At 38.2% G+C, this 26,373-nt stretch overlaps 1 protein-coding gene across 1 annotated transcript; it reads left to right on the top strand.

Annotated features, from left to right (window-relative positions):
• On the top strand, positions 1 to 26,373 carry LOC127656699 (serine/arginine repetitive matrix protein 1-like). Its single transcript, XM_052145146.1, has 17 exons — positions 1 to 76; positions 659 to 748; positions 10,048 to 10,170; positions 12,393 to 12,563; positions 12,737 to 12,831; positions 13,012 to 13,200; positions 14,512 to 14,703; positions 19,164 to 19,280; positions 21,843 to 22,018; positions 22,269 to 22,346; positions 22,672 to 22,758; positions 23,426 to 23,567; positions 23,661 to 23,747; positions 23,854 to 24,660; positions 24,735 to 24,891; positions 25,186 to 25,362; positions 25,558 to 26,373. Exons 1-17 carry the CDS (start codon positions 56 to 58, stop codon positions 25,666 to 25,668), a joined length of 2,820 nt encoding a protein of 939 aa, XP_052001106.1. The 5' UTR covers positions 1 to 55; the 3' UTR covers positions 25,669 to 26,373.

Here is a 26,373-nt window from a genome sequence, read left to right as displayed (position 1 = left end):
CTGGGGTGAGGTGCATTGTGGGACAGTGTGCCATATTGTCACACGATAGAAGGAAATGGACGCGGGTTTTTTCCGCGTAAGTCTTATTTTATTCTTCCAATAGCGTATAATAAAGTTTCAATATGATGTTTTGGGTATGTAATTTGCCAGTCCGCTTGTGGGTTGTGCTGTTTTAAAGCTGTATTTGGTATTTTAGTTGGAGTGTGGTTGTAATGGCGGCTGCATGAGAGAAACAGAACATACTCCGTGTAACAGCGACACATTCCAACAGATTAAAACAAATTAACATGTTAAATTTTATATTTTCGACATATTCATTCCAAATAAAGCCCATATAACTCAAGTCAGCTGTGTTCATTTATACAGTCAATATCATGTGAGTTAGCATGATATTAGCTGCGCCACACAAAACAGACTAATTCAGTTATGTGTTTCTATAATAATGGACTGTGTAAGTCACTTAAAATGTAAATATTCATTTTAAGATTAGATTATATTTATCAGTGTCAAACTGAAACGTCTCATTCTGGAATAAGATACATCTCACATTAGCCTCTACATATACAGCTATTACCCTCATATTTATTAAATATGTATTGGCAGTAAATGTATTATATACTGTTTAAACGATGTTTTAATTGAGTTCATGTTGTTTCAGGGCACCAGTGCGGAGCAGGATAACCGCTTCAGCAACAAACACAAGAAGCTTTTGAAGCAGCTGAAGTTTGCAGAATGTCTAGAAAAGAAGGTAGAAAATATTATGAACCAAGTGTTTAAATTTTCTCTCTGTGCTAATTTCCATGTGGTAAAAAAATTATAGTGTTTGATTCTTCCTAGACTTCAAGAAAGAAATTAAGTACTGACAATCATCACTGTGATCTTAAAAGTGCACTCAGTCATTTTTTCCTCATTAAAAACCACTCGTATTAAAACATCTGCTCAAGTCATATCAGTGACTTCATAAAAGCTGTTTTATGCTACATGGAGAGGGTCCACACATGGGGTCTGCCATTTTAGAATCACATGACCAGCCTAATACTACTCGCTTAATCTCAGTTACCATCCTGCTATTTGACACTTTCACTCATTGATTAAAGTAATCATGACTGATGGCGAATACTACTTTTTCTACAATGCCATCTGAACCGAAAACTATTGATTTAAAATGATGCTGCATCCAAGTGTCAGTTTAAGATGACACAAAAGTTACTGAGTGCACCTTTAAGTAATGAAACAGCTTTGTTTATGATTTCCATAACACTTTACAATAAGGTTCTATTTAAGGAAATGGGTAACAATAGGGCTGCAAAATTAATCGAAAACTAATCGCAGTTACGATTACAGCTGCCACGATTATGTAATTGTGAAAATTGATGATTACAGCAATCAATTTAAGTCTTCTCTTGTTGCATCAATGGTTTATATTTACAACATGTTTTTGCAACGGTTTAGAATTCTAACCAATCACTAACATGTCTGTTGAGCAATGAAACGGCAATGGCCAATCAGAGCCGCTTGGATTAGTCCTCCGTCCTATCTGTAATGACAACTGATCCTAATGCGCAAGTTTTAAATGCCCAGATGCTTGCTTTATGTTCTTGTTCTGTTCGTGCAGCACATGAAAATTAATACTGAAGAAACAACACCGGACACTTGAAAAGAAACTGTAGAACGAGAGCGAAAAGCATTTTGCATATTGCACCGCTCGCTTTGAACATATTTCTCCTGCAACTTTTAACGACCAACTGAACTTGATTATCGTCTAAAATGTATTTTAGCTTCATAATGCAAATGTATATTTTCTGAAGTAGAAGTAAATGCGATCCAAGGTAAAGAGGGTTAGATTTAAACATTTTAAAATGTTCAAAAGCTCGTTTTCTGAAAGTGCACTCAGCATTGGACAAATAGTTCTGAAAGTTTATAGTCTTGAAAAAAGTGCAGAACATTCAGCTGACTGTTTTTGTCTACAGAACAGGGTAAAGCTAATTTATGTTTGTGTAAAGGAATATATAGGTCTAAAAATAGATATTGTTTTTTCGTTTGGTAATTATTTTTTTTAATGTAATGCTTTTCGTTTGGTAATCTATTTTATTTAATACAGAAAATTTTGCCTGAAATTTTTCAAAAGTAAAACTAAACAATACTTTAATAGAATTGGGCTGTAAATTTTCCAACAAAAAAAAAAGCACTAATGCTTTTCACCTAGTATTGTGTATTTATTTTTAGTTTAAAACATATTTGTGCACAGAAATTATGTTTTGTAGGCTAATTCCATGACTGCCATCTATTTTTTTTTTAATTATGTGGAAAAGAAACTTTAATAAATAAACGGATGGATACTGGGATTTAAATTTATCGTAAACAGTGGCCATTCATTTGTTCAATGTCCACGACATATTTGTGTTGGCACTCCTGGAAGTATCAAATTTGCAGATCGGCTCTGTGACGTAAAGATCAATTCATAATCACGTACAATAAAGTGGCTTTCAATACTGTTATGATAACACAGGCTAACGATTGGGGCAAACTCTGTCATGTGACACAAATATTTAATGCCAATTTTTTAGACAAAAATGTTTCCAAACCAGTTTTTCGCGACATTTGATGTATCGAAATAGTTTATGCGCTTGAGTTAAATGGAAAAATCTGATGTCGACATTTGTGACATTTTAGCAATAATGTGCATTTCCATCAGCTTTTTGATGCGCTAAAACTTTTTCCGTAAAAAATACTTGGATTGAAACGTAGTTAGTGTTATTGTGTCTGCTCTTATAAGTTCCATTCGTCACGTAGCTGGTATTGGTAGATTTAAAATTTTCACGAATCGCATAAACTCCGATCGCAAATGACTTTTTTTTTAATTTCCAAAGTGCAACTACTGAGGCCAAAAATGATCTAACGATGATCTTACATGAACAAGATCACCATTGAAGATCTAACGAGATTAACGGTCCCCTGTCTAGACACCAAAGGGCTTACTGAACGCAGTAACTTGGTCGATTTAAATCAGCTGTAACTACATTTGAATATTGTATATGCCATATTATTTACTGTATGTGGACTAATAATTTAAGCAGTAATTTAGCAATAATTAAATTTATTCTATACCATAGCTATCAATTTACAATAACTTTCATTTGTCTTACCGTAACAAACAGTATTACAATATAAAATACAGTACAATATAATGCTTAAAAGATACAGCTCATATCCACCATTGAAATCTGCTACTCTGAAGAACTACATGGTTGCTTAATTTGTGACGTCACGGTAATTACAATTTTTAATAGTCATTAATAATCGCGATTATAATATCAACAACAATAATGATTTTTATGATTTTTGCTATAATCGTGCAGCCCTATTAAACAATGGTTTATTTCAGCATTTGCTCATCTTGGGTTGATGCTAACTTATAAAAATAGAATTGATAATAGTTCATAATCCATTAACACAGTGGTTCTCAAAGTGTGGGGTGCGCTCCGATTATAAAGGTGGTACGGAAGACCTTTTCTCAACTCTTGTTTACTTGCACACATTAAAAAAAGACCGTACAATACATGCAAGAACTGCATTTTCTCCTTAAAGGCATAGTTCATTCAATCTTATGTCACATCAAATTTGCTTGACATTCTTAATTCTTCCAAGGAACACAAAGATATTTGAATGGAGATATGATGTATGTTTGTCCTTGCAATACAAGTGAATGGTGACCAAATTGTTAATCTCCAAAAAGCACATAAAGGTAGCATAAAGATAATCCATATGACCCCAGTGGTTTAATCGATGTCTTCTGAAGAGATTCATTTGGTTTTGAGTGAGAACAGATACAAATATAATTCCTTTTTCATTATAAACCTTGATGTCTCCTAGTCGATCATGATGTTATGCTCTATTACACTTCCTAGTGCCATCTAATGCTCTGAATGCTTCAAGTTTTAGGTAGTTTGATCAAGCTTAATGATCATGCCTAGAGACTGCAATTGCAAGATGTACAGTGAAATGCAAATGCTTAAACATTCCAAATAGTTGCATCTATTAATTAATTCCTTTTAAAGCACCACAGCTAACAATATTAAACTCACTAGTTTTCCGTTGGACGACTAGTGGAACATCGTATCCCATTTGTAGGATGTGTACCTTTTATATGACTTCTGTCTATATGTTTTACATTCATGGTCTTCACTAACCCTTAGTCATTTAGTGATCCCAAACAGCCGATTTAAGATTTTTTTTTGTGTGGATATGAGTCTGGTAGATCGAATTCCTGTTATATTTTAGAGTTTGTTTGTAGCCCCAGTTTCATGTGAATTGAAAGTTCATATTCAGTCTGTGATACCTTGCCAAGTACTATGCGGACAAAGTCCGTAACCATAGGAACAGCTGCACAAACCACACAGGCATTCACATTTAGGCTTACACTGAAAAACTCTTTTATATTATACATTTATACATTCACTGAGCACTTTATTAGGAACACCTGTACACCTGCTTATTCATGCGATTATCAACCATCAGAATGGCGAAAACATGTGATTTCAGTGATTTACACAGAATGATGCCAAATCTAAAAACATCCAGTGAGTGGCAGTTCTGTGGATGGAAAGGCCTTGTTGATGAGAGAAGTAAACGGAGAATGGCCTGACTGGTCGAGCTGACAAATTAACTCCGTATAACCACTCTGTACAATTATACTGAGCAGAACAACATCTCAGAATGCACAACACATTGAACCTTGAGGCGGATGGGATACAACAGCTGAAGACCACGTCAGGCACTGCATTAGGACCATAGTGTTCCTAATAAAGTGTGCAGTGAGCATGTTTATGCTGTATATATATTTTTGCCATGTGTAAATAAAACATTTCACATTTTTTAACATTAGATTCTGAATTCTTACCGTTAAATTAACAATGACATTTTTAGTCGCGATTATAAGCTGCAACTAATTTTTAATAATTAATCTAATGATTTTTTGACTATTTGCCGATTATTGCAACAATAAATCATTAGCTCTTAACTGATTATTCAGACTGTGCCCTGACTTAAAAGGTTGTATTAAATGTGCTTACTAACAATAAAGGACAAAGTCATCTTTTAAAAATATCTCTAAAAGACATTAATTGAATTAATGGAAAAACATACTTTTTATTAAGTTTAATTCAGGGAAGAAATTCACCTAAAACAATCTTGAGTAGCAACATATATAAAGATATTTAGAGTTGCTTTAAGAGAATGTATCTTAAATTTAAGTTTATTTTGTATAGAAGTGTATTTTTTTACTTGGTTATAATTCTTTGAGTGCAGTAGACAAAATATATTATATTCAAGATCTATTCTCTAAAAGCAAGTATAGATATCTTACATGCTGCCTCTCAGGTGAATGCATCTTTTTTTTTTTTTTTTTTAAAGGATTTTTAGGTATTTTAAAATATTTGCATTTTTAATAGTCAACATTCTCAGATAATCATTTTCTTCTACAGTATAGCTGCTAAACATTGTTTTAAAGGAGTTTCAGCTATCTATATTGGAAAACAAGCCAAATCTAAATCAAATCAAAAATGTATTTTGTTGCAGTGTATAATGGGGCAAAGACTTCCTCTCTCACCTTTGTTTACTTCAATCCATCTTTAACTCTTTAAAAAAAACAATCTCCCTCTTATTAATAAAGCTGCATACTGCCAATTGTCTTCACAATAAGAAATGCACAGTGACATATTATGATTCAATAAGTCACGAGACATCACGTTATAATCTAGCTGCATTAAGGGACGAGCTTCCCTGCGACGGAGTGTGACTCAGCCAGGTGCTGTTTCAATCTCTCAACCTTAGATCGCGACATTTGCGCAACTCATAGAAGAGGCGATGATCGCACAGAGAAATGCCAGTTTCGAAGTTTGTAGTTAGTTACATGACCTGCTTCCATATTATTTCAACTTTAATAAAGCTAAAACACATTAAATATAACTGCATTTAAGATGTAACGCCTGGGTGTTTCCTTTAAAGAGCTCTGGCTCCACATATTCCACAACGAGAGTGCTTCTGAATTTACTTTTTTTTTTTAAATTATTGTTGTTTTATAATTCCCTCAGTGTTTGCAATCTACATCACCTGAAGCTGTTTGGAAAGTTTAGAGTGTATCTGAGCTGTGATCTGTGTAATTCTTCCTCTCCTCATTCAGACACGAACTGCAGTGCTGCTCTCACTCACCTTCATTACAGTTTAATGTGATCTCATGTTACGTTAAGTGAGATCAAACGACTGTTCGACAGTCACATTTTTGTCAACAATTTTTTATTGTCTATAATGTCGACTAATCATTTCAGCCCTAGTTAATAGTGAAAATGTATAATCGTGACATCCCTACAAATCAACATTATTGTAAAGTGTGACCAGGATTTATTTATCCAGCCTGAATGTGATTTTGATTAAATAGTGATTTAGATGGTCTTGAGATGGTTTTGACTTGGTCTTTTTCAGAGTGAATTAATCTTTGAAAATAGAATAGAAGCTTTTATTACCTCACAGTAAGGTTGGTGGAAATATTGTAGGTACAACAGTGTAATACATATGGCGTAATGTGTAAACATGCAGACGAACAAATATACACTAATATGTAGGCTTGGGATCTATTATTTTATCATGCATTGATAATCAGAAGAGTTTTCCCAATGATTATCGATATATCAGAATTTTTTCAGACATAGTATTGCACAATAGTCTTTGACTTTTCAAACATATATCTCAACACAAATTTGATAAAGTGTGAGCGGCAGGGTGAATTAAAGGGGGTTACACATCATACATGTCTGATATTCTGTCTATGGTACATGAACAGTTTGGGCTTGGGCTCAAAAATGTGCAGCCATGGAGCGCATCTCGCATAGTTTTCCATTAAATTTGACCCAAGTCTTTATCAAAGGACAAAGATTTTTTACTCTCTCCATCAGTGGATGTTACAGTGCCTATAAAAAGGATTCACCCCCATTGGATGTTTTTATATTTCGTTTTTTGATATTGAATCATTGTTAACTAAATTTGGCATTTTTGACATTGGTCAACAGAAAAAGACTCATATCAAAGTCAAAAACATTTCTATCGATTCATCTAAGTTTATAACAAACAATCACAAAATAATTGATTGCATAAGTATTTACCCCCTGTATAAATACACATGTCTCTGGAAGGTCTACTTCCTGAGTCAGAACGTGAGTCAGAATCTTGAGAAAAACACCACCATAAAGTCAAAAGAACACTCCAAGCAAATCCGTGAAAAGGTTATTGATAAATATAAATCATGGGATGGATACAAGAACATTTCTAAGTCCCTGAATATCCCTTGGAGTACTGTCAAGTCAGTAATTAAGAAAATGGAAAAAGGCACAGCAGAAAATCTGCATAGAGCAGGGTGTCCTCAAAAACTGAGTGACTGTGTAAGAAGGGGACTAGTGTGGGATGCCAACAAGAGACCTATGACTCCTCTGCTGGAGATACAAGCTTCAGTGGCTGAGATGGGAGGGACTGAGCATACAAAAACTGTTGACCTGGTTCTTCATCAGTCACAGCTTTATGGGAGTTTGAAAAAAAAAGAAACGAAACCCATATGAAATATTGGCTAAAGTTTGCCAGAATGCATGTGGGAGATTCTGAAGTCAGCTGGAAGAAGATTCTATGGTCTGATAAGACCAAAATGGAGCTTTTTGGCCATCAAACCAGATGCTGTGTTTGGCACGGGGGGGTACTTTTCATAGGCACTGTATATTATCTATATGCATCTTTGATGTAGCCTCCACAATGGTTTTCCAGTTACAAGTTTGTGGTTTGACAGATTGAATGAAACTGCATAATTTCTAATCATTCAGTTTGCACAGTTACACCAGTTTCATACACTATCATGCAAACTCATCAATGTCCCTTTAGTTTTGAAGTGCAAAAACAGTCATAACTTTTGTGTTTATTGTAGTGATGGGCATTCACCAAAAAGAGCCGTCTCTTTTGGCTCCCAAACGGCCCTTTTAAAAAATGTTCTTTTTCAAGTCAAACTGTTTAAAAATTCTAATTAAATTATTAAATGAAATCATATTCTACCTAAACATTTGCATTTAAAATATAACTGTTTATTGTATATAAACAAAGTGCATATAAATCTAACCATTCAAAACAAATACAGTCTGAACATCATAATAGAATATTGCACCATATCAAAGAAAAATAAAAACTGCAGCATCCCACAAATTGAAATGTGAAACAGGATGCTATTACACATGTGTATTTAAAGTATAACTTTTTAATGTATATAAAGTGCCTATAAATGTAACAATTCAAAACAAATACAATCTGAACAACATAATAAGTTGGCTTCACCCTCTGTCTGATTGACAGGAACAGGTGAGGCTGTTTGTCTGAGCAGACAGTCAGAACTAATATGTGCGCTTGAGCATTTAGGCCTATATTTTATTTCTTTTTTCGTTCTTTGATTTAGTTAATTCTATTCATTTAAATCTTTTGATTATTCATATCTTTTTTTATATATATATATTTGTATAAATAGATTTTAATCTTCTGATATGCGAGCCGGCTCCCAACGTTCAGCTGGCTCGTTCGTGAATGACCCATCACTAGTGTATTTGTCCTGTCCAAAGAGGTGTAAAATACTGATCCTATTTTGTGAAACCTGTGCCTTGCGACCTGCTTCAGTAAATGTTATATCACCCCGTTGTGGTCTCCTGACGCTATTGCACCAGACAATAAAAAGACCCAACTGAGTGAATAGGAAAGCACGCAAATTAGGCTTCTAATTTAAATGTCGGCTAATGTTATGTAGTTATGTATGTCTCAAATATTAAAATTTAAAGACAACTGCAAAATTGTCAGTTTCTTTGGATTTATTATTAATAGTTATGTATTTGAGTAAAAGTACTATAAAGTACTGACAACATTTCTCCCAAATTCCAAATAAAGATATTGTCATTTAGAGCATTTATTTGCAGAACATGACAACTGGTCAAAATGACAAAAAAGATTCTTGCTGTTGTTCACGTGGGCATCTAATGGTTAGACTGAGACCTGGAGAGGCCTTCAAGCCACTGTGTCTCACATCCACTGTGAAATTTGGTGGAGGATTGGTGATGATCTGGGGGTGCTTCTGCAATGCTGGAATTGGGCAGATTCGTCTTTGTGAAGGACGCATAAATCTAGCAAAGTACAAGGTTATCCTGGAAGAAAACTTGCTTCCTGCTCTGACAATGTTCCCCAACTCTGAGGATGGTTTTTTTCTGGAAGGACAATGCTCCATGCCACACAGCCAGGTCAATCAAGGTGTGGATGGAGGACCACTGGATCAAGACCCTGTCACGGCCAGCCGAATCTCCAGACCTGAACCCCCATTGAAAACCTCTGGATTGTGATCAAGAGGAAGATGGATGGCCACAAGCCAACAAACAAAACTGAGCTGCTTGAATTTTGAAAGAATTGTGAAAGTCCGGTAGAGAGCATGCTAAGACGCATGAAAGCTGTTATTGGAAATCAGGATTACTTCACCATTATTTCATATTGAATTCTGAACTCTACCCCAAGATAAAACATTAGTATTATGTTGTTTAAAAATGAATATAACTTGTTTTCTTTGCATTATTTAAGGTCTGAAAACACTGCATCTTTTTTGTTATTTTGACCAGCTGTCATTTTCTGAAAATAAATGCCCTTAATGAGAATATTTGGAATTTGGTATAAAATACTTTATAGAATAAAACTAAAATGTTCATTTTACTCAAATACAGACCTATTAATAATAAATCCAGAGAAACTGATAATTTTGCAGTGTTCTCTTAATTTTTTCCATAGCTTTCTATATCGATATTTTGTCATGCCTACTAATATGTGATAGACAAAACAATATTTGTAAATATTAAAACTGTTTGAGTTGCTCAGGTACATCAGCTGTGTTTTACCTGCTTATTCTTAAAATAGAATAATTCTGGGTTTTGTTTATCTAGTGTATTGAGTTACATCCTGCATTTTTCATGATTGTTTCTAATTTGCTGTTAGGTGGATATGACCAAAGTCAACCTGGAAGTCATCAAGCCCTGGATCACCCAGCGTGTAACAGAGATCCTTGGCTTCGAGGATGATGTCGTCATAGAATTTGTCTTCAACCAGCTAGAGGAAAAGGTATACTTCACAGACTCTACTCTTCGCGTTGGGTTTTTTTTTTTCACACATGCTGGAATTATTAATTTAGATGCGTTTTGTTCTTTGGGAGGATAAGAGAAGGTTTGAGGACCAATGAATGACCTCTGACATTTATTAGAAACATGATTGACATGCGTAGATGTAACAGCAGCAAACGCCTAAAAACAGTCTTTAAGTGTCTCTGGTTTAAAAAAAGACAGAAAATGAGGTAAAGAATGATGTTCTATCTTTCTCTCTGAAGATTTTATTTGTGACACCATTCCTTCTGAACAGCAATGTTCTAATGTTGATGTGATTTATGATTTAAAAGGCTTGAACCAATATGGATCTTATTCCTTGCATCTGAAGTATAGCACCAACTCCTAATTAGATCTCACCTGAGCCCAAAGTCTCTCTGAATCCAACTCTCCCTTGATGATGAGCTTTATTTTTTTAAGGTGAGTTATGAGCAGGGATTGACATTGTGCCAGTGGTAGAGTCATTTCAGCTTTATCATTTGTGCCTTTTGTTTCAGAGTCAAAGTTTAGCAATACATCTAAAACACAAAGGCCTGAACTGGAGCTGACATACAACTATTACAGTGTAAAAAAACAACAACAAAAAACAAAGTAACACATTACATGAAAGATGGTAATGCACCAGGGTTTCGGTGGTGTCAGATGGGAGTTATTTCCCAGGATCTTAAGTCAGGCAAATATCGAAACAGTCGAAGTGATTAGCTCAATAAACATGGTTTGGTGCAGTTAGAAAAATATTTGAGCCATTTTCGCTGTACAGAGCAATATGGAATAATAAGAGAGACAAGTGACAGTTTGTGTTTTTGTTAGTTATCTAAGCACGGTTTAGCTTCTGTTTTAGTCTTTAAAGATTTTATTTTTCAGGATGCTTTGGCTGCGATTCCAGAGAGGTATTTTCTTGTGTTAATGAACTCTTACATTATTATACACATAAATACACAAAGGTCTCTTTATTCTCTCATTTAAAGATGTGCTTTCACTTCTCATAATATAGTAGCCCTACAGTATCTTAAACAATCATTTTATGATTGTAAATGGGGGGTGGCGTGGGGATGGTTGCTCAGTCCTGATACTTAAGATTTACTCTCCTGCAGAGTTTAGTTCAAGCCCTGTTCTTGCATACCTGTACTTTTCAAGTAAACCTGACGGTGTTGATTAGCTGGTTCGGTAATGTTTGATTTGAGCTTGAACTAATCTCTGCTTGGGTGAATCGCATGGATTGTTATCTTCATTTGTTGTTAATAAAACCTTTTCTATGTCTTGTGTACTCATTATTGCTTGTTCGTTTCTTGCAATTTAGATAAATGATATAGCTTTAAACTCAAGGTGATTGAGTGTGATGCAGTAGTGAGGCGGAGGCCAGCCAATGGAGCGCCTTTCTCCGCCCCCCCAGCCCACAGAGCCTGCGCCACTCACACTGAAGACAACCGGACTGTTCTTGCTTTGTGGGGTTTTGATGCACTCTGTCTGTGGACTGTAATGTTTCTATCTCTCAGGAGTTTGATATTGCACTGGAAGAGCCCTAGTGGTGGGGAGGGTGTTATTTGCTCGGAATGTGAACTGGGAGGGTGCATCTCAGTTCAGATTATAACATGTAAACATTTAATGCATGCTCAAAGGTAGTTCATTTATTTTAGAAGTGTTTTTTCAGTTGCATAATTTCTTTATTACCTCATTTTATGATTAAAAAAAAAAAAAATCAGCATTGGCTGAAGTTTTAGATGGGAGACTTTTTTGTGGCCCACAGGCACTGGGCTTTTGGCAGATCTTTAAGGTATAGCCCCCCTCACCCACATGTTGTTCCAAACCTGTATGACTTCTTTTCTTCCATGGAACACAAAAGAGGAAATGTTAGGGAATGATGGCCTAAGTCACCATTCACTTTCATTGTTTTTTTTTTGTTTTGTTTTTTAAAGTTTGAAATTGAAATTTGAATATAAATGGTGACGGAAGACTTTCAGACCTTTTGTGTTCATTGAAGCAAAAGTCAAAAGGTTTAAGACAACTTGAAGGTGAGTAAATAATTATCAAATTTTCATTTTTGGACGAACTATCCCTTTAACTGATGTTAAGAAAGGGCAGTTCTAGGTAGACTTTTAGGGTTCTTATTCTACCAGTTCTGTTTCAGTATTAACTGCTTGGTTTTCATCCCCTCTCTTTTCCTCCCTTCTGTTTGTGTTGCAGAATCCAGATGCGAAGATGATGCAGATTAATTTGACTGGGTTCCTGAATGGAAAGAACGCCCGGGAGTTCATGAAGGACCTCTGGCCGCTCTTGCTAAGTGCTCAGGAGAACATTGCTGGTATCCCATCTGCCTTTCTGGAGCAAAAGAAAGAGGAGATCAAACAAAGACAGGTGATAGACCAGAGATCCCTTCAAACATGCATCCTAACTGTGGTTGTTTTTATATGCTACTCATTATCAAGAAATGTGTCAGAATAAGATCTTCTGTAATTGTGTACAAATGTTTGAAAATTGCACCTTGAACAATTTGTGTCTAACAAATTGTATGTTGTTCACTATTTAAGATCGAACAGGAAAAACTTGCTTCTCTGAAAAAGATAGATGATGATAAAAGGGAGAAGGAGAGCAAGGAAAGAGCTCAGTCCAAAAGCCCTAAACGGTTGGTCTTGGACCTCAGTTTGCCTCACAAATTGATTAACACATTTGTCTGTGAAAGAAAATTCAGCCTCTTTAATTGTCCATTGCAATTGTTTTTTGCTTATCTTATTGATATTGATGTGTATATTTATCCTTTGCTTATATACACTTTTTTTTTCCCTGTGTTCACCTTTGACCCCAGGAGGAAGTCCCGCTCACCTTCGAGGCGTGAACGTAAAGTCAGTCCCTCTCGCTCTCCTCGCCGAAAAGCAAGTCCAGCGGTCTCGCCTTCTATCAGTCCACCCAATAATAAAGAAGAACCAAAGCAAGAACCTGACCAATCAGAGAGCTCCAAACCAGAACCGCTCATCCAGGAGGCTTCCTCTACCAGGTTAACATGATAATCAAACTCTGCACTGTGGCATCTTAATATCTTAGTCCTTCAAGATGTTTCTGGCCCTAGTAGAACTTTGGTTATGAATCCATGGCAGTTTTAGTAGTGCACACTGTTGACTACTAGGAGCTATTTCATTTGGAGGAACTATTGCATAAAATTACCTTTCTGGAGGATCATTGGTCTCTAAGCCCTATTCGGATATCAGATATTTTATGTGGGGATGTGTGGTAATTTCAGCATTTATAGAGGGTATTATATTCCACCCATTTTTTGTGTTTTTTACAAACATCAAGTTCGAGTGGTAATTTAATTACCTTCTGAATCCACATCTCTGAGTTTATAATCAAAAAGCAATTTTGGAAAATATTTTTGAACACTGCTAAGTGTTGTATGTTTGCACTGCGTGTGGTAACAGCTCTGGCAGCAATGGACGGTTGTGAAAGTTGGAGGAATGTGTAACAGAAATTTTTATACATGCACAATAATAACATTATTTCGCCACTTCACCGTAGTGAGTGGGAACTCTAAGTAAGAGGGAAATCAAAACAAGTGCCAGATCATGTAAACTTTTGAAATGGTCCATTATTATGACAGCAATGTAATAAAATTTGAATATATCACATTTTAATGTAGAAACGTTTACTAAATACATTTATACATAGGACTTGCATGACTAGTTTATATGTGCCGGGTAGTCCCAAAAAAGTTGCCAGGTTAATGTCTGTCTGATTTAAAAGATTTAATTTCCACCTCCACTTTTTAAACACTGACAGATAATTCCAAATAATGTCCGTCATTTTGATAGATAAAACATGAGAAAACGATTTTTACCCTAGCTCCTCATTTTATTTTAATTATTTTCACTGTCCTTGATATGTTTGGCTTCTATATCCTTGCGTGCGCTTAGGAGAGAGTGTGCAAGCAGTGTAACTGAGGTGATGCGGGTGACAAAACATGCCCCATTGACAGATTTATTTGGCTGCGTTTAGTTTCTTGACTCGTTTTATTGATCCTCGCAAGAATTTTTGCTTTCTCCAGATGTGAAAATGTACACTGTAAATGTCCACAGCGCGGTTCTCTCATGCTTTACGTTTTTTTTGCTTCAATGGCAAATACAGAGGACACATTTTGTGGATTGATGAATTTTCCATATAACATGTGCAACTGTAATCATTTGATCGACAAAAAGTCTCGCTCGTCCACCGTGATTTACTTGTCATCTGAACGTGTGTGTTTTATCAAAGAGCAGCCATGGCTTTGACTGACAAATATGTTTTGTTTTGGTCTTTTTTTTACCTGTTTTAGTGATGTGGTGGGTGAGATAATGCCAGACTCCATGTCTGAGGCTGTGAAAGAGTCGTCTCCAGAAAAAATTATAAAATCAGAGGACAAGCCCAAACCAAGAGACAGGGACCGAGACAAGGATGGACGCAGAGATAGACCACGCCACCGTTCTCGTTCCCGATCACCTCGCAGACGACCTAGATCCCGCTCCAGGCGAGTCTCTTCTCTTGTCTCCATGAACAGTCTGCTTGTCTCTGGATCTTAAATCCATGATGTTGAGATCTGTCCTCAGAACTGCCGCTCATTGGATGTTTTTGCACCATTCTGAATAAAAACATGAGACTGTTGTGTGTGAAAATCTCAGGAGATCAGCAGTTACAGAAATACTCAAACCAGCCAATCTGGCACCAACTATCATGCCACAGTCGAAGTCAATTGAGATAAAAAAAAAATCTCCATTCTGATGGTTGATGTGAACACAAGCTACTGGCCCATTTATGCCTGATTTTATGTTTACTGCTGCCACGCAATTGGCTGATTAGATAATCGCATCAATAAGTAGGTGTGCAGGTATCCCTAATAAAGTTCTCAGTGAGTGCATATCAGGGTTTCCGCTTAAAAAGGTCTTAAAGTCTTAATTTGCCCATCTGCTAAATAAGGCCTTAAAAAGGTCTTAAATCAGACCAACAAGTCTTAAATTCATAAGGTTATGGCATTAAATGTTGTATGAGGGATTGTTTTCTCAGTCTAAGTAGGGTGACCAGATGTCCCGTTTTGAAGAGGTGTTTTTCTACTTGCATTTGATGTACTCATTTTCCATCTCGCTATAGTCTTTGGTATCGTTTGCAGAGAAGCAATTTCAAAGCATTGCACGTTGATTTGACAATACTTTCATTCTAGTCTTTCTGCTGAAATGTATCTGGATACCATGGCAATGACGTCATACACTTGGCGCGTACTCTTTTCATCCTGTCAGTCAGCACAAGTAGAAATGCACCAATAAAAAACAAAAAATCAAAAACGAGCTGAAAGAAGATGTTCCATTTCTTCATGCAGCACGTGAATATGTAGCGAGTATTTTTGTTAATTTCCCAATGAGCACAGAGGTAAATCAGACAATGTCACATTTAGACCGCTACACTGCACTTTTTACGTAGTACAAGCACTTATATGTTCAGATGTGGGGGTTGTATTTTGAATTTTTGGTTACAATGTTGTGAATTTTGGTGAAGTCATATCATAATTACACATGCAATGTGACATAATATGGATAGGATAGTCTACATGGAATTTATACATAATTTTTTTTTTAAATGTGGTTAAATTATACGAAAAGAAAAAACTAAATCTAAAATAAAATATAAATTTTCACAAACTATATAGCCTATACAGTTAAGTGCAGAAGTTTGCATAACCTATTTGTTTTTCCACACCCCTTTCAGAATGTATACAAATAGCCCATAAGAATTTTTTTTAATGTACTACCCTTCAAAAGCTACAGACCACAAAATTTACTCAAATCATACTGTTCAAAAGTTTGCACCCCTTGGTTCTTATTTAGCCTTCTTTAGCATCAATAGTTGTTCGTACCTTTTGTAATAGTTTTGTATTAGTACCTCAATTTTCAAAATCTGGACCGTATTTATAGCCACTGTTGGGAAGAACTCAAAAGTGCAGAAGATGCAGAGAAACCAAATAATTTTACTGTAGTTGGGTTTTTTTCTTAAGAAAAGTGGACATCATCTCTGCTCAGGACAAAGCAGGGATTCGTGAACAATTATTACACAAACAGTCATTGATCATCGAGAAAGCAGCACACCATATTAGAAACCAAGGATGTAAATGTAGAACGTAAACTTCTAAACAGGATCATGTGTGTAAATTCAGTTACTATTTTGTCGTGTTGAATATATGTTAGAATCAGTTATGTCAAATAACTTCTTGGGAGCAGTAATAAATAAAAACAAAATGCAGTTTTTATGATCCCTCATTTAAAAAAAAAATTTGGTTTATTCAGAAGCACTCTCGTTGTGGAATAAGTGGAGCCGTAGCTCTTTAAAGGAAACACTCAGGCGTTACATCTGAATTACATAGTCGAATAATCGTTCTAATAATCGTTTATCTAGATTAATCGATTATCAAAATAATCACTAGTTACAGCCCTAGCCTGTGGTATCTGGCACCAAGATGTTAGCAGCAAGTTGTGAGTTGGAGCCGCTGTGGATCGGACTTGTTGGGCCAGCACATCCCATAGATGCTCAATCGGATTGAGATCTGGGGAATTTGGAGGTCAAGTCAACACCTTGAACTTTGTCATGTTCCACAAACCACTCCTGAACAATATTTGCAGGGTGCATTATCCTGCTGAAAGAGGCTACTGCCATTAGGGAATACTGTTGCCATGAAGGGCTGTACGTAGTCTGACACATACCAACTACCTAAAGATTGTTGCAAAGTAACATCCACATGAATGCCAGGACCCAAGGTTTCCCAGCAGAACATTGCCCAGAGCATTACACTTTCTCTGTGGCTGGCCAGCCCTCTTCCTATAGTGCATCCTGCTGCCATCTCTTCCCCAGGTAAAGGATGCACATGCACGCGGCCGTCCACATGATCTAAAAGAAAACCTGATTCATCAGACCAGGCCACCACCTTCCATTGCTCCATGGTCCAGTTCTGATGCACACATGCCCATTGTAGGAGCTTTCAGCAGTGGATGGGTCAGCATGGGCGCTCTGACCGGTCTGCGGCTGCACAGCCCTGTGTATTCTGACACCTTTCAAGTCAAGTGGTTTTTATTGTCTTCAACCATATACAGTTAGTACAATACACAGCGAAACGAGACAACGTTCCTCCAGGACCATGGTGCTACATAAAACAACAAAGGACAAACACAGAACCACATGAGACAACACAGACTAAATAACATATCTATATAAAGTGCACGTGCAAACGTGTGCAAAAAGTACGCGATAGAACAATTACTAAAAATTAACAGGACCATAAGCACATTGAGAGACAGTGCAGCACCGACCAGTACACAGTAGTGCAAAAGATGACAGTTTCTAAAAATGCCAAATGTAAACCTAACATACTATGAGATAGTGTTCTATGGACATAGCAGTTATTGAGTGACAATAATTAAAGTGCAACTCAGGACGTGTGTGTGTGTGTGTGTCAGTGTGTGTGTCAGACCAGTTTCTGAGTATTGAGGAGTCTGATGGCTTGGGGGAAGAAGCTGTTACACAGTTTGCCCACAGTCTCGTCGTTCTTGCTGATGAGACCCACCGCGGTCGTTTCATCGGCAAACTTGATGTGGTTCGAGCTGTGCATTGCTGCACAATCGTGAGTCAGCAGAGTGAACAGCAGTGGACTGAGCACACAGCCCTGGGGGACCCCAGTGCTCAGTGTGGTGGTGGTGGTGGAGATGCTGTTACCAATCCGGACTGACTGAGGTCTCCCAGTCAGGAAATCCAGGATCCAGTTGCAGAGGGAGGTGTCCAGGCCCAGCAGGTTCAGCTTTCCAATCAGGTGCTAAGGAATGATTGTGTTAAATGCTGAGCTGAAGTCTATGAACAGCATTCGAACGTCGAGTCCTTTTTATCTAGGTGGGTGAGGGCCAGATGGAGGGTGGTGGCGATGGCATCATCTGTTGAATGGTTGGGACGATACGCAAACTGCAGTGGGTCTAGAAAGCGGTGCAGCTGGGTCTTAATGTGCCTCATGATGATGGGTGTGAGTGCAACGGAACTGTAGTCATTGAGGCAGGACACTGAAGACTTCTTTGGCATGGGGACGATGGTGGTGGACTTTAAGCACATTGGAACGACGGCGCTGCTCAGGGAGATGTTGAAGATGTTGGGAAGAACATCTGCCAGCTGGTCTGTACATCCTCTGAGCATCCTGCCAGAAATGTTGTCTGGTCCAGTATGCTTCCTTGGGTTGACTCTACATAGAGTTTTCCTCACAGGACGCTGAGGACTGGAGGCCTGATTTCCGCAGCAAGCAGAGTTCACGTTGATCATCATGCAGCTTGGTTGTTGCATGAATCTTATATTTTCGCAGTGTCTATCATGACCAGCATTACACTTTTCAGCAATTTGTGCTACAATAGCTGTTCCGTGGGATCGGACCAGACAGGCTAGTCTTCACTCCCCACATGCATCAATGAGCCTTGGGCACCCATGACCCGGTTGCCAGTTCACCGGTTGTCCTTCCTTGGACCACTTTTGGTAGGTACTATCCACAGCATACTGGGAACACCCCACAAGACCTGCCGTTTTGGAGATGCTCTGACCCAGTCATCTAGCCATCACAATTTGGCACTTGTCAAAGTCGCTCAGATTCTTACGCTTGCCAATTTTTCCTGCTTCAAACATATGAAATTCAAGAACTGACTGTTCACTTGCTGCCTAATATATCCCACATTTTGACAGGTGCCAATTTAACGAAATAATGTTATTCATGTCACCTGCCTATGGTTTTAATGTTGTGGCTGATCATTTTGTTTGTGTGTATATATATATATGTATGTATGTGTGTATATATATATATATATATATATATATATATATATATATATATATATATATATATATATATATATAATTACTCATTTATTTCACTGTACATATTTTTAAGCCCTACTTAACTATTGTCTCTGGTCGTTCCAGGTCGTTCTCACCACGCCGCAGATTGAGTCCCAGGAGACGAATCTCTCCAAGACGCAGGAGCCCCCCTAGACGCCAGCCTTCATCTAGACATCGACGCAGCCGTTCACCTGTCCGCAGGTCAGTCTGGTTTTGCACTGCAGAGTACTGCATAAATTGCTTTGTGTTTGTAAATGTTCTTGTGATGTTTTTGTTCTAATTATTAAATAGTAAAGTCTTTCATATGTCTGTCATCACATTAACTGCTGAAGGTTTAGTTTCTCCTGAGACTGGTTGCACCATCTGTGCTTAAGGTCTCACTTAAGTTGGGACAAAGTTCACATTAAGGGATTAGTAACTACTAGTTAGTTTGTAAGTCGGTGCCTAATTTGTTTGCACCACCTGTTCTAAAGGAAAATTAAGCTAGTAGGTCGTAAGCTCTCTGTAAAGTGATGCGTAGTCACATAATATGACGTGAACCTGTATTGATCCGATAAGCATTCTTCAAATTTGACACAGAAGTGTTAAAAAGCTGTGAATTTCAGTTTGATCTAGTTACGGTTGATGTTCAAACCTTGTTTGCTCACGTAACTCTCAGCTGTAATAAATGTATACCCCCATTAAAATATGATGCGTAATAAAATTGTATTTGATACATAGTATATTTGCCCTTTGTAAATAACTATATATAGGAACTGTATCTAAAATAAGATGTGATAAATACTAATACAACAGGCTGGAATAATATACATTTATTCATTTATTTCACACCCTATATATTTCGAATGTGTTGAAACTTAACACCAGGCAACGCACCCTGGAAAGTGCATCGTTAGATCAGTTTTATGCTGAAAAGCCAATTAGAAGTTTATTTAAATTTGTTTTATACATAAACTAACGAATATAAACGAGTGTAAGTGTCAACATCATATACTGTATTTTGAAAATTATTGAAGCCTGTCATGCATAACATGAGCTCATTGATGTCATTACATGAGTCCTTTTTTTATTCCAAACGTTACTCCTGGTCAGAGTCTTCCGTAAATATTTAGATTATCTGTAGGATTACGTTGTACCCAAGTTTAATGGTGCAATCCTCAAATATTAAGTAGTGCCTAAATTGCGAATTAGTGCCCATTTACACCACAATTAGGCTAAGTTGTAACTAGTGTTGTCAAAAATACTGGTACTCTGGTACCAAGTCGGTACTGAAACAAAAAATGTTTACGATACCAGAATTTCTGAAGGTACCGGAGTACCGCGTCTACCCGGTACCAATGCAGAGTTGGGAACGTTTGCACTCTCACAACAAGCAAAAGATGGCGACAAGCAAAGCTGCTGCTGCAGAGTCTCAACTGAATCTTGTCGAAAAGAAAAGTGGAAAAAGCCAGGTTTGGAAATTCTTTGTATTTGAGTCTGATGAAAAGGGAAACATCATAGATCAGCAAAAACCTATTTGTAAACGCTGCTTTCGCAATTTTCTGACGAAAGGAGGAAACGCACCAAACTTAATAAAGCACCTGTAAGACAGACACCCGGATTAAAGCAACCAAAGCAGGTTAGTTTATAAGCATATTATCATTTTCATTAGGGCTGAAACGATTAGTCGACATTATCGACAACGTCGAAAATAAAGAAATTACGAGAAAAATGTTCATTGTCGAATAGTCGTTTAATCTCATTTAACGTAAAGTGAAATCATATTAAACTAATGACGCACGAGAGCAGCACTGCAGTTCACGCCTGAAGGAGGAGAGTAATAATTACACAGATCACAGTCCAGATGCACTCTTTCACAGCTTCATTTTATGTAGATCCCAAAGTATTAGGGAATTATAAAAAAAAAAAAAAAAAAGTACATTCAAAAGCAGTCTTGTTGTGGAATAAGCAGAGCCGGAACTCTTTAAAGGAAACATCCCGGCGTTACAAATGCAGTTATATTTAATGTGTTATAGCTTCATTAAAGTTAAAATATACAGAAGCAGGTCATGTTAATAACTTCAAACTCAGAAACTGGCATTTCTCTGTGTGGTAAGCGCCTCTTCAATGAGTTGTGCGAATGTCCCGATCTAAGGGGGAGAGATTGAAACTGCTCCCGGCTGAGAGAGACTCTGCCTCGGGGACGCTCATCCCTTGAGCGTGGATGCTTAATGCAGCTAGATTAGAACGCGATTGTTTGTGACGTATTCAATAATAATATATGTCACTGTGCATTTCTTATCGTGAAGAAAAATGGCAATGTGCAGCTTTATTAATACGAGAGTACTTTGCACATTAGTTTGGAAAGATTTTTTTATTCATTCTATTTTATGCTTGTTTATTTAGGTTTTTTTTTTTTTTTGTACTTGGTTAAAAACTTGAAGTAAAAGTTGAAGCAAATCTTATATAAGTGTTCAAAAATAAGCATACATTGTACAGTTTTGTTATAATTCAAAAATAATACATTTAAATTGAAGTGTTGCTCAATGGCATATTTCTGTTCTTCGTTCTGCTGCTAATGTTTTGTTATCTTTGTTAATAAAAGTGTTGTTTAGTAACCTGTTTTTGCTTTGGTACCGAAAATGGTATCGGGTACCGTGAAATTTCAATGGTATTGGTACCGACTACTGAAATTTTGGTACCGTGACAACACTAGTTGTAACTTGCATAAAGCTCGTGAAAATGACCCTCGAACTCACTCCGTTGCAATTGGTTGTCCACCAGGCGGCGCTCTCGCTCCCAATTCTCCTCAGGCAGTTCCTCATCTCGTTCCCCCCATAAGAGAGCAGGTAAACGTGGGTCAGCCACCCCACCCAGAAAACTTCTACGCCGCTCTGACATTTCCAGCCCCTCCAGAAGACGAGGCCGCAGCCCCTCTGGACCGGACACCAGCCCTTCAGGTTACACTCTTACTCTTCCTTAGAATACCAGTCATGCAGCCAGTTTTGCTATTTGTAAAAAAAGTGAGTTGCTTAAATTTACCTAAATATAATATTTTATAAAATTGCTTCTGATTATAGTTCTTCTACTTTCAGAGTAATCTGGCATAATTCTTAAATTGTGCCAATGCCATATTGTGGCTTATTTGCTTATTGTTTTGGATTTTTAGCAGTGAAATGATTCTGATTGAAATGCATTTGAATGTTTCAGCAGCAAAGCACAGACCTGGTGGAAGGAACACCTCTCGCTCGCCTCCTAAATTGAGACGATCCGATGCATCAGAGTCTGGTGAGTGAGTCTGTTTGATACATAAGAATCACAAGGATTATGCTTACACCAAGAGGAGCAGGTCTTATAGACTTCATAACTGGATACAAATCTAGACACTCAGGGCTTTCAGGCAAAGTTTTGGGTGTTCAAACTATTTGAGCTGTTTGACCATGATGTAAAATTGGGTAGGAGTGAGGAAATGTGAAGTCAAACTGAATCTCAAACTGGTGGGGGGTACAGGTCATGGGTGTATTTAGCTCTGTGTTTTGCACATTATGGGTGTGTTTTGGGCACGTGGCTGTTTTTGGGGCAATGAAGGACCCTCCACTGCTTTGCATTTCAGAGGAGGAGAAGGTGGGCAAAGAGTCAACGGCAGATTCTGTCCAGCAGCGACGTCAGTATCGCAGACAGAATCAGCAATCTTCTTCAGGTTATCAACATTTTGTTTCCATCACACTTGTTTGTTCTCAACTCCCTTCTCTCTCTTCCTCACTCACCCATTTGCGCACCTGTGCTTGCACCTGTTACTCATGTGGGATGTGGATAATGAATGCTAGTAGCGGTTTAATGTAGACAGGGTTCTGACGGATCCTTAAAATGTCTTGAATTCAGTTTCCAAAATTTAAGGTAATAAAAAGTCTTAATTATTACTTAAAGAGGTCTTAAATTTGGGGCGGAAAGACTGAAATCCTGATATTACCTAATGTAATTAAGAATGTAATTAAATCATGCATGCGCGGTGTCTTTCAGAGTGAAAACGCGGCATTGTTGTATTTTCTCCAAGCCAGCGGGGGCTTGTGAGTGTTTCCAGCTGTTGCGGAGCAGTTTACAATCATTAGGCCATATCGGAAATTTATGACAAGTGATCACTAATGATCAACTGTTGATGATGATGATATAGTGTTGACATTGTTTACTTTTAATTGTTTATATTGTAATGCGATGTAGATTATTTAAGGAGTGCATATTTTATTTCCCTTATCTGTTTGAATGAGCAGCTGGAAGCAGTGAAGCGCAAACATTTCAAAATAACAGTCTCCTGTGTATTTCAGTCTTTAAAGTTAAGTTAAAATTATTAATTTTAATTTTATTTACAGACTCTGGTTCATCCTCTTCCTCAGAAGATGAAGATCCAAGGCGGCAGAAAAGGGGGGCAGCTGCCAGAAATGGAGATGTCAGGAGGAGGCGGAGCCATTCACCTGCATCACCACGTAGGCGGCAAAGAGATGCATCCCCAAGGTGAAATTCAACATTTCACTTTTCATCTATTCTACATTTGCATTTGACACTGGCTCAGTACTCAGTTTGCTCTCAATTGACTCCTCTCCTCAGAAAGAGACGTTCTCCATCAACTGGTGGTCGTAGACGTCGCTCCCCTTCTCCTCGCCGACGCAGGTCGCCCTCTCCTCCAAGACGCAGGTAAAATCCACAGGTTTTGCAGAGTTTATGAAGACTCTGGTGGTTTTGGGTTGTGAAGATTCTTAGACTCAGTCGTCTTCCTTTTCTCATATTCCTCCTGTCCCAGATCGCCATCTCCACCTCCCCGTCGGCACTCTCCTGCTATTCAGCGTCGTTACAGCCCCTCCCCTGTCTCTGCTCAGAAAAGACGCCCATCAGGGTCTCCCCTTCCTAAGCACAGTGGGTCTCCTTCACCTGTGCCCAGACGCAGAGGGTCTCCTTCACCAGTCGCCAAGCGCAGAGGGTCTCCTTCACCAGTCGCCAGGCGCAGAGGGTCTCCCACACCGGTGGCCAGGCGCAGAGGGTCTCCCACACCGGTGGCCAGGCGCAGAGGGTCTCCCACACCGGTGGCCAGGCGCAGAGGGTCTCCCTCACCGGTGGCCAGGCGCAGAGGGTCTCCCTCACCGGTGGCCAGGCGCAGAGGGTCTCCCTCACCGGTGGCCAGGCGCAGAGGGTCTCCCTCACCGGTGGCCAGGCGCAGAGGGTCTCCGTCTCCTGTGACCAAGCCCAGAGGATCTCCCTCCCCTGTGGGCAAGCGCAGAAGATCTCCCGCACCATTGGCCAAACGTCGCTCCTCTCATTCCCCCAAACGGAGTCGTGGTAGCAGTCCAGGAAAGAAACGCACTCCACCCTCTTCTACTTCACCTCCACCCCGCCACTCTAGAGGTTCTCCAAATCCCTCTGCAGCACAACGGGGCCGTGACAACCGCTTCTCTCCCCCTACCCATGCTGTTCGATTGTCTTCCAGTCCTCAGGGTCGATTTGCCCCCTCTGGTTCACCCCCGCAGAGACAAAGACGTCAGACATCCCCGTCTCATGAAACGAGACCCATTCGTAGGGTTTCCCGCACACCAGAACCTCGCAAATCTCAGAGGTACGTTTACAGAACAGAAATTTTTGCTGTTTAACAGCAAATCCCTCATTTACACTGTTCCCATCTTTTTGCAGAGGTTCTCAGAGCCCCCAGCCGGTAAGGAGGCCGGTTTCTCGATCACCATCTGCTTCTCCGGTGGCTCACAAGCGACCTGCTTCAGTTTCTCCCTCTAGCCGCTCCCCACTTCCACCTTCCAAAAAGAACAGCAGTGTCTCCCCATCGCCAAACAAGGTATGTCACACATGTGCAAGCTTTGGCCTCACTTGCCCCAAAAAAGAGAAACCTCTTTTTTGATGTATTTTCCAGTGTTTTAAACAGTTTGATATAAAACATGACTGTAAATTCTGAGTGTATGTGGTTATGTCATCAATACATAATTCCAGGTGTCTATAAAAGCAGTTGAAATTGCTTTGTTTATAAATGGTAGTGGAAAACATCAAAATGATGGCTATCATATTATTATTGCTCATCCAATTCTACATGGTCCAGAGAAATAAAAATGTTTTCTTTTCATTAATTCTGCAGAACTCTGATGTAGAAGCTGGTAAGAAGAAGAAAAAGAAGAAAGAGAAGAAACACAAGAAAGAGAAAAAACACAAGAAACATAAAAAACAGAAGAAGGATAAGGGTGGAGGAGAGAAGAGTGGAGGGGTGGTAGGAGAACACGGACGGGAAGCAGAGCCAGACTCTGACCAGAAAAAGGTGAAGTCACAATGAGTACAAAAGCAGTGATGTCCTCATATTTTCTATATCATGTTTAGACTGCAAACTTTAACAAAAAAGCAGCTTCTTCTAGAGTGAAGATTTTAAAACCTCAATAATGCGAAAGCTTAAATGTAAAGTTGTCATGCCTGATTTTAAATGAATCAGACATAATTAATGCAACCTTTCTTGAAGGAATCAGAAAGCGAAGTAGAAGACAGTTTGGATGATCTGGAGAAGCATCTGCGTGAGAAAGCTCTCCGCTCTATGAGGAAGGCCCAACTGTCTCCATCTCCTCAGTCCTGAGGGAAAACCTACCACACCTCTTTTCCACTCTCTGCATTTTAAATGTTTGATGTTGATTCTGCTTTAGAATGTACAAACTGTTAAAATTCACCCTAGAAATGTTTATTTTTTTTGTTTGGTTTTTTTTTTTGTTTTTTGATTTATTATTATTTGGCCTGTTTATTGTTGGGGTAGTTTTATGATGCTCAATTTTTGATCAAGCAGCTGATGTTTCTTGATCACCGTTTGTCCTTTTCTCCACCCTTAAACACTGTCAACATCTGTTTATCCAAAAATAACCATTTTTTTAGTCCCTTTACCCCATCCTATTGCTTTTACTGTTATGATGAAACATAAAAGGAAAACTAATTTGCAGTTTTGAGTTAATAATGTACAAGTTTGCCTATGTATTCTCTCTCAACTTTGGCAGGACTTTCTATGAGAGTTTTGTTTGCATGGACTGCAGACTCCAGTTTGTGTGTCCTCTTGTGTGCATGATCTAGAAACCAAAACACCCATTGAGCTGTGAGAACTGATCCAGAAAGCTACACACTTTGTTCATCTGAGCTTTGGGGAAGCACTCAAGAGCTCTAGTGTGCACATGAGAACAAATCAGAAATGTCTGTTTTCATCATTCATTTTTGTTTTTTATTTTTTTGTAACCCAAGTTGTTTGAAATTGTTAAACCTGGCTTTAAAGTCGCATTAAAATGGAAGAAAACATTTA

The sequence above is a fragment of the Xyrauchen texanus genome, chromosome 16 (genome assembly GCF_025860055.1).
Source record: "Xyrauchen texanus isolate HMW12.3.18 chromosome 16, RBS_HiC_50CHRs, whole genome shotgun sequence".
Classification (NCBI taxonomy): Eukaryota; Metazoa; Chordata; class Actinopteri; order Cypriniformes; family Catostomidae; genus Xyrauchen; species Xyrauchen texanus.
Note: the sequence above shows the minus strand (reverse complement) of the source record. Positions and strands in the feature narration are given on the sequence as shown.

What these genes read in the sequence shown, in the direction of transcription:
- LOC127656699 (XM_052145146.1), top strand. Translation starts at nt 56, where the DNA reads ATGGACGCGGGTTTTTTCCGC. An exon ending in AGGAGATCAAACAAAGACAG is followed by an intron (nt 12,564 to 12,736) that starts GTGATAGACCAG and finishes TCACTATTTAAG; the next exon opens with ATCGAACAGGAAAAACTTGC. An exon ending in CCCTCTCCTCCAAGACGCAG is followed by an intron (nt 23,748 to 23,853) that starts GTAAAATCCACA and finishes CTCCTGTCCCAG; the next exon opens with ATCGCCATCTCCACCTCCCC.